At 35.8% G+C, this 8,648-nt stretch overlaps 1 protein-coding gene across 1 annotated transcript; it reads left to right on the top strand.

Moving 5' to 3' along the window:
• The first annotated feature begins 5,805 nt into the window (after positions 1-5,805).
• LOC129789815 (farnesyl pyrophosphate synthase-like) lies at positions 5,806-8,066 on the top strand. Its single transcript, XM_055826855.1, has 6 exons — positions 5,806-5,885; positions 5,988-6,034; positions 6,522-6,607; positions 6,773-6,843; positions 6,914-7,054; positions 7,120-8,066. The coding sequence occupies exons 1-6, from the start codon at positions 5,874-5,876 to the stop codon at positions 7,885-7,887; spliced, it is 1,125 nt and encodes a 374-aa protein (XP_055682830.1). The 5' UTR covers positions 5,806-5,873; the 3' UTR covers positions 7,888-8,066.
• The last annotated feature ends 582 nt before the right edge of the window (positions 8,067-8,648 follow it).

The raw sequence follows: 8,648 nt of genomic DNA, 5'->3' as shown, positions 1-8,648 counted from the left end.
TTTTCAATACCTTTCATTTGATACCAAGATGGTCAAAATCGGTCAAGCCGTTCTTGAAATATATTGAAAAAACACTTTTTGCATTAGGCCGCCATATTTGCTAAACCGCTTGACCGATTTTCAAGTATGAATTATTGATGAAAACGTCTCACTGAGCTCTACAACATACTAAAATTTCAGATCTCTAGCTATAAGGGAAGTGGTAAACGGTAGTTCAAAATGGCGGACGGCGGCCATCTTGGATTTTGAAAATGCGAAAAAATGAAAATTTACACCCACATTTCTATAGAAAACTTCAAACCGGAAGTCTCTATCTGTTACTGTTCTCGAGTTATAAGGTAAAGTTTGGCGCAGAGGCCGGCCGGCCGGCCGGCTGGCCGGATCAAAATTTTTCCACCACCACTTTCGTAATGTGGGATGTCTAAAACGTGCTCATACCAAGTTTGAGCCCGATCTGAGATGGTCGGTTTTTCCGACGATTACAATACTTGGTATGCCACGATTGTGGTATACCAACTAATAATGCTGTGGTGGCTGCGGAAGTGCTGTAATAATAGATGGTGCTTACTGCTGGTAATTACGGACGTTTCTGATAATTTTTATTGCTCAATCAATTGATAGGGGAGGTTGGTGGTGGGTGGGAGATGATATGCCTACAAACCCACCCTGAAAGTTTCTATGGAGGGTGGTGACCCCAACCTCTGCCGAGGGGATGTTTCTTGTGGTGTTTGGTTGCAGTGTGGTGGTGGGTTTATGTTGCGGTGATAAATTAAATGTCATAAATCACAGTGTTGTGGGTTCTTGAGGCCTCTCCTGGATAGTAGCACGTGGGGAGGGTGTGGTGGAATTTTGACTTTTCGCCTGGAGACCCTGGAGGCGGGTGGTTACGGACATTTAAGTAAAACACGCGATAAATTGTTGATATGTGCCACTGTGTGTATGAGAATTGCGTACAGCAGAGGGTGGAAAAGTCTCAGCTTTCCTGCTCCTCTCATCTATTATACAGAGACGCTTATATACATCCGAAATATCAAAAGATATAAGACGAAGAGATGGATGAATACGAAATGAAAAATACCTAAAGACAAAATATAAAGGTGGGTGCGTCAGGTAAAAAAAAAACTTGAAGATAGACTCGTTTTTCATCCCCCAAACATGCTATTTTATATGTATATTTTCATAATGCCATCTCTCGTTGTCTTCTCTCGCTGCTGTGTGTTCATCCCTCGCAGCCAAGACAATCCCACACCCAACCACCCCACATTCCCTCAAGTCCATGGAGATGTGCGTTGATCTGCAACGTTGAACTGCAGAGGGAGGAAAAAAAATGTGAGAGAGAAGAGGATATGGATGGAAGGAATTTTTGATTGTTCACAAAATCTTCCAGCACAGTGATTTAATTGAACGCTCCCAAACAAAAACATAATTTAAATGTTTGCCACAAGCGGTTTTTGCTTTTCCCCACATGAAAAACAACATAAAGAAAAATTCTTGGAAATTTTTGCACCAACATCCATAAAAGCTCGTCAATATCTTCTTTTTCGAACGTTGGTGCTCATTAGAATTCCGCATTGGAAAAGTTTTTGCAAGAAATCCTTTTTTCTTTGATTTTTGTTTAAACTCTGTGTGGCGAAATATATAATGATTTTCCACGTATATAAGCTTATTCCTATTAATTACAATTTTACGATACTTCATTGATGTTTTTGCAAATCATAGTTATTCAAATAGATACGCTTCGGATTTTAGCTGTGTTTCTTTCAGACACAGCTTTTGTGTACCGAGCAAAATCGAAAGTCGTCAGATCGGGCTCAAACTTGGGATGAGCACGAATTAGGGTCCCCACATTCCAAAAAACGTATGCGCCAAAAAAATTTTTTTCCGGCCGTCCGGCCGGCCGGCCGGCCGGCCGTCCGTCCGTAGTATAACCCTAAATTGCAAGAGAACGGTAATAGATAGAGACTTGCGGTAAACGGCAAAGTTTAAATATCGACTGGAAGACATCCGATTATGATGTCAAATTTTACCCCCCACCCCCCCGTCCGCCATTTTGGATAACCTCAAAATTTTGTTTTCGCTATATCTCAGCCCCTGTAATAGCTAAAAATCTGAAATTTTGATATGTTGTAGGGGCCATCAAGACCTTTCCAACTATACCTCATTTTCGAAAATCGGTCAAGCCGTTTAGTCAATATGGCCGCCACAATTTTTCATTGAAAATCGACCATACCTCGAAAACGGCTTGACCGATTTCGATCAACCCGGGCTCAAATTAAAGATCTCAACAAACCCTACAACTCTCTAAAACATCGAAAGTTTCAAAAGTGACCGCTAGGGGGCCAAAAATCAAAAACAAAATTTTCGATGAGTTTTCGATGAATATCTCGAAAACGCCACTATCGATTTGCTTCATTTTTTGATATGTTATAGCTGACTATATTATCTAGCTCCATGCCAAAAATGAAGAAAATCTATGTCGCCGTTCTCGAGATATAGCCTTCCAAAGTTGGCATGTCATATCTCGGGTTCTACAAGTCCGATTTCGATCAACTCAAGCGCAAATGAAAGGTTTCGTGAAACCTTACAAATGTGTAGAACATTGCAACTTCGAGAAATGACCGCGAGAGGCGCTAAAATCAAAAACAAAGTTTTCGAAAATTTCGAACTCGAATATTTCGAAAATGCCATTATCGATTTACTTCATATTTTAATATATTATAGTTGAGGTTAAGACCTTTCCAACGATAGCTCAAACTCGAAAATCTATGGATCCGTTCTCGAGATATGGCCTTCTAAATATTTCTTAGGGTATGACTTTTCAACTTTTCCCGACTTTGCACGTATTTAAATTAATTTGCGTTCTAGTTTGCTCTCACAAAATTGGTACACTGAAAGAAACACAGCTCCCGTAAGCTTGGTCAGCTTACCCGTACATTTTACATTGTTGAATAATTTGAATTTTATAGAATCCACCTGCGTCAGGTAAAATTGTTGTGAAATTTAAGCTTTAGGCTTCTTTTTTGAATAATTATGTTTTAACGATTTCTTAAAATGCATTTTCTCTTTTATTTTCTACAAAAGTTCTTAAAAAAGACGTTAATTCTTTTCTTAAAAAAAAACTAAAATTAACTTATCAAATTCACAAAAATTCATTTTGAATGAAATAAACCTGTGTTATTGATACTTTTAGATTTTCTTTTTTTAATAAAAAGATAAAAGAGATTTTCCCGCAAAAGTAATGGCATTCATGTGAAATCATTTTGCAGTATGCTCAATTTTTTTTTTGCCGGAAACTTTGATGATGCGGAGGCTGAAAAAAAATCCCTAAAGAAAATTCCTTGATGTGACATCTTTAGCCGCAAAAAAATTCACCATTCTCATTATTTTCCTCCCTCAAGGATCAAGGATATTATGTTGTCACACATTTTGGATTATCATTTTTTATACGGCAAAGCCAAGGGGTGGGTTACTCAGAGAGACATTTTGCAGACTTCCCCGAAAGCTCACGCCCCCCTCTCTGGAGTTCTGGAAAATTTCACAAAATAATATTGAATTCAGTAGCCGAATATGAAGCTTTTTTGTCAACTGGACGAAAAAACCGGAAGAATGCTCATCACTATCTATTAGAATTAATTGCGTTCAACTAGCGCCCTCTGTGGAGATTCTCAACGTCCAGCTTACGCCATCTGTTGCCAAATGATTGTTATTTAATTCTTGCACATAGTAAAATGAATTTTCACAGTAATTTGAATTCAATAGATTATTATATGTATTGATTTGGTTGAACAAATTCTGCGCCCCATAAATTGATTCCATGTTCTCTTGTGAACTAAACTAACAAGTGCATGCTCCCCAATTAGTTGGAAATTCCTCTAAAGTTTCCTTGCTCACAGACGCAACTCGTGCAGAAACTTTCAAGGAAGAATCAATTGCATTCTTGCATTACCTTCTTGCATCTAACTCCTCATTGATTGCAATGTTCGATATGGATTTTCCTCCCCCATCTTCCCGCTTCAATTTATTGGCGCAATTTTCATGGAATAACGATGAGAAAACTATGAGAGTGTGGGGCCAAAGACAAAATGTACGCTCCCACCTCTCCGGTGAATCCTTTACTTCAGCATAATCTCTGGGAAATGAGTACCAAAATTGCAATCACATTTCCCCCAAAGAAAACACGCGCGACTTCCCTGACAAATCTCTCGTGGAAAATTTCTGCAATTTTCCACGAGAATATCTTGGGAAATGTATGAAAACAAATAAAAGACAGAATGAGAGAGAGAGAGAGAGTGCTAAAACTACATTAGGGGGAGGGTGTGGGACATGAAACTTAAAAGTTTTGCGATTGCTCTTAAAGTTTCTAATTCACTCAAGTATAATAATAGGATGCTCATAAATCAGATGAGTAATCATGGCAAGAGAAGCACTTACAACGGGGGTTGGGGTGGCGGGATGTCAAGGGGGAGGGGTTGGCAAAAGACAAATTGTGAAGGATTTTGTGAGAAGGCAAAAGGGGGTGCGGGAAGTGCACATAATGTTGGATTATACGACAAAAGTGCACAAAACACTGTGTCTTTACCATTCAACCCCATCAAAGTTCGCATGAGGGGCTGTGTGTGTAAAAGCTCCCGTCGTCGTTGGGGATATTTACTCACGATGATGAAATAGCATTTCATCTTCTCTGGGATTCACAGAAATTCATTGGGGGTGCATTCTTGGCGTGAGCGGAGCCATTTTGCAAATGAAGCGACGCAAATTTCCCTTTTTGTGTATTCAAACGGAAATTCATATTTACACACACGCGCGGCGGTGGGTTTGCTTTCCCTCTTTCTGTGTGAGAACTTAAAAGATGCTTATGCTAAAATATCAAATTAATTAGGACTGACTAGCTAAAGTAACATTCAAAGAAAATGCCAAATAGTATTGCTCAAATTTCTCCGAAAATTTATTCTGTAAGACTATGAGGGTTGAAGGGAACTTTGGGATGGAATTTATTAATTTTAGAACTACTTATAAAAAACTAAAATGGTTTTTAATATTCTTTTAATAATATCTTCTTTATTCTTATTCTTTTAAAGAGAAACTAATAGGCAAAGTCCTCAGCATGTAACGAAGAAAATTCAAGAAAAGTTTGGTAATTATCAGGAAAAATGTAGGGATATGTACAAATTTTCCCAAAGAAAATAAAAAGGTATCATTACATGCATTAAAATTTGAATTTAATTAGAATATTCTACAATATTGCTAAAAATTGAGAAATTAAATCAACATAGTGGAGGATGATACCTTTACTTTACACCTTCTTCGGGAAAAATCGTACATATCTCAGCACTTTTCCGAAAAATGACCACACTTTTCTTAAATTCTTGATAGCATATAGAAAAATTTAACATCGTCGTTCTGTCTTCTCTAATATTTTAAAGTAAAGTCTCAGAGTAGAAGCTATTGTTTGAATTAGTTTCATTTAATGTTTTACATAGTAAATAACCAGAAAGACATTTTTCTTCATTCTGTTTTATTTATTGAAAAAAACTGTTTATCTGAATTTTTTATTAAAAGGTTTATTTAAAAAAAAAACAAAAATAAACATTTTACCTTAGCAAATGTTAATTAATTAAATCAAGATCGCGAATTATGTTCAAAACTATTTATTTAAGGTTTTATTCCAATATGGCTTAAAAACAGCAACACGTGTGATGAGTTTTATTACCAAAAAAAACGTATTTCTCACTCTTCAAAGTACCTATAAAAGGCAGCTCAGAAGCTTAGATTGCTTCATTCAGTCAGTGGTGGTGCAGAAGGATTAAAGTGAACAGTGAATTGTGCTTAAAATTGTGAATTATCTTGAAAGTTTTGCTTTCAAATCATTCAAAATGAGTTCTAATGTGAGAAAATTTATTCAACACCTTGAGAGGAAATATTTTAATAATCTAAAAAAAAATAATTATGACTGGAAAACTATTTAATTTGGTGAATTTATTTCACAGATTCATAAAAAACCGTCAGCGATATTGTTAGCAAACATTGAACAGAGGTAAGGAGGTGAATTGTTACCTTTTTAGGGCTTTAGTGATTAATGAAAAAGCATAAGAAGTGATTTAAATTGAAAAAGTAAATTTTACAAATAGTGCTTTTTATGAAAATAAGACTTGTTAAATTAAAGTGATTTTCTTTTCTTTTCGTCAAATGAAAATATAGTCATACAGAGAGAAATATTTAGAAAAGTTTTTGAAAATAAATTAAATAAATCATTAATTCATGGTGCTTTAAAGGGGTGTAGCTAATGTATTTTTTAAATGAATTATTTTAGAGTTTTCTTAACTAACTCCAGATAAATAAAAACGGAAAATTCTTCTTAGTATGAGAACTTCTTTGAAGTGAAAAGAAGTTTTATTAAAATGATTTTTGTCGTATTTTTTATTTCTCATTTTTATTAATTTTTATAAATCTCTAAAAAGTATCATTTTAACTCTATTTGAGAGGTTGGGAGTAAAGGTTTATTAATTCTGTTTTTTTTCCAGCCTTCTATCCAACATGGAAAGTACAAAAAATGACTTTGCGGCTGACCTAGAAAAAAAGCAACTACAATTTTTGGCCATGTTTCCCGGTAATACGTTTTCTCTTTAATTTATTGCAGTTCTTATATCATTTGACTTTTTCTTTTCTTAATTACTTTTACTATTATACATTTCAAAACCATTAAATTGAGCTTTTTGTCTCTTTAAGCGGATAGAAAAAAATTAACAAATGTTTTATGCTTTTTTTTTTGTAGATCTTATAAATGAGTTGAAAGCAGCATATAAAGTTCATGACCCGGACGATGGAGGAGAACATTTGGAAGAAGTAAAAATAATAAATAAAAGAAATCTTTCTTAATATTTTTTATTAAACTAATTAATTACTTTTTGTCAAGGTTTTGAAATACAACGTTGATGGAGGAAAGAATATTCGTTCGATAATTCTGCTCAAGTCTTATGAAGAAATTGCTTCTGAGAACATGAAAACAGAAGAAAATCTTAAACGAGCTTCCTATCTAGCCTGGTGCCTTGAATTGGTACGAAACTGACACTTAAGAGAGATCTAATTACTCGTATTACTAATTAAATATTTTCTTGGTAGATGCAAACATCGTTTTTAATCTTGGACGATATAATTGATGGTAGTCGTACCCGTAGAGGAAAGCTCTGCTGGTACATGAAGGAGGACAATAACTTTTCTGTCTTTTCCGATGGACTCATGATCCACAACTGTGTCTATCAGTTGGTAAAGGATCATTTCAGCCATTTGGATTGCTACGTGCCCTTATGGGAGCTATTGCTGGATTGTTCATTCTACACAGGCCTAGGACAGCAGATGGATATGCGGACAAAGTTTCAGGACATTTCTCGTTTCACTAAGGATCACTATAGGAGAATAGTAATCAAGAAGACTTCCTTCTACACGTTCTACCTCCCCGTAGCAGCTGCCATGGTTCTTGTGGGGTACAAGAAGGAAGAAGACTTTGAGCAAGTTAAGGAGATTCTCTTTGAATTCGGGTACTTCTTTCAAGCTCAGGATGACTACCTTGATTGCTATGGTGATCCCAAATTAACCGGAAAAATTGGTACAGACATTCAAGAGGGCAAATGTACGTGGCTCGTTGCAACTTGCCTCGAACGAGCGGATGAAGCTCAAAAGGCCATCCTCAAGGAGAACTATGCTAAAGAGGATGAAGAATCAGTTGAAAAAATTAAAAAGCTCTACGAGGATTTATCTATTCGGGAAGCTTTTCACGAATACGAAGAAAAAGCTTATAAATCCCTCAAAGAAAACATTCCGAAAACTAAAAATCTTCCCATCAAATTGTGTCTAAATATTTTGGAGAAAATCTATAAGAGGAAAAAATAGTTTTGAAGGAGCTTTCATTATGTGTATGTACACATATAAAGGTAACGGATTTTGTCAAGGTAAAAGGGGTACAACGGAATTAATTAAGAATTCTTATAGGTTATGAATTTTAGAAGTTCTTTTGTCTGTAAATTGAATATCAAAGAATGATTTAATTAGCAAAATAAATTATTAGAAACTGAAAGGAAAATTTAATCATTTCGAGATTAAAAATTCAATCCTTTTGCAAGGATCCACTGACATCTGAAGCTTTTATCATCAAACCATTTAAAAAGAGGATGATTAACGTTCTAGAAACGACAATTAGCCTAAATGAAGCAATAATGAAGGATTTTCCTCACGTGTGGGAACATCAATAAAGTAGTCTTACCTTGAAGCTCCTCTCCCTATAATATAGGAATTTATTTATTAACTTCTCACTATAGAGCACCTCATCAGCAGCACTGTGTGTGCATCACATAGTATGGCACTTTCGTGGTAAGCATCCGGGGGATTATGTGTGGGGAAAATTCTTGCGGAAAGCCTTCGCGTTTTACCATCATTAAACTGGGTGCATACTTCCATCCCTCACAATTTTCAACCACACAAGAGTAGATTACGGTGTGAGACTTTTATATACCTTCCAGAGCATCCCTTAAAAATTGCGCGAAGCGCTGAAATTTTAATAACTTTAATGCAATATCCATACGTGAGGCAATTTAGTTTGTTTATACATCCCCATTAAACTCAGCACCTGGTGCACAGGCACACACACTCAATGA

This window comes from Lutzomyia longipalpis, chromosome 2 (assembly GCF_024334085.1).
Source record: "Lutzomyia longipalpis isolate SR_M1_2022 chromosome 2, ASM2433408v1".
Classification (NCBI taxonomy): domain Eukaryota; kingdom Metazoa; phylum Arthropoda; class Insecta; order Diptera; family Psychodidae; genus Lutzomyia; species Lutzomyia longipalpis.
This window is presented reverse-complemented; position numbering and strand designations above follow the sequence as displayed.

What these genes read in the sequence shown, in the direction of transcription:
- LOC129789815 (XM_055826855.1), top strand. An exon ending in ATTTTTGGCCATGTTTCCCG is followed by an intron (nt 6,608 to 6,772) that starts GTAATACGTTTT and finishes TTTTTTTTGTAG; the next exon opens with ATCTTATAAATGAGTTGAAA. An exon ending in GAGGAGAACATTTGGAAGAA is followed by an intron (nt 6,844 to 6,913) that starts GTAAAAATAATA and finishes CTTTTTGTCAAG; the next exon opens with GTTTTGAAATACAACGTTGA.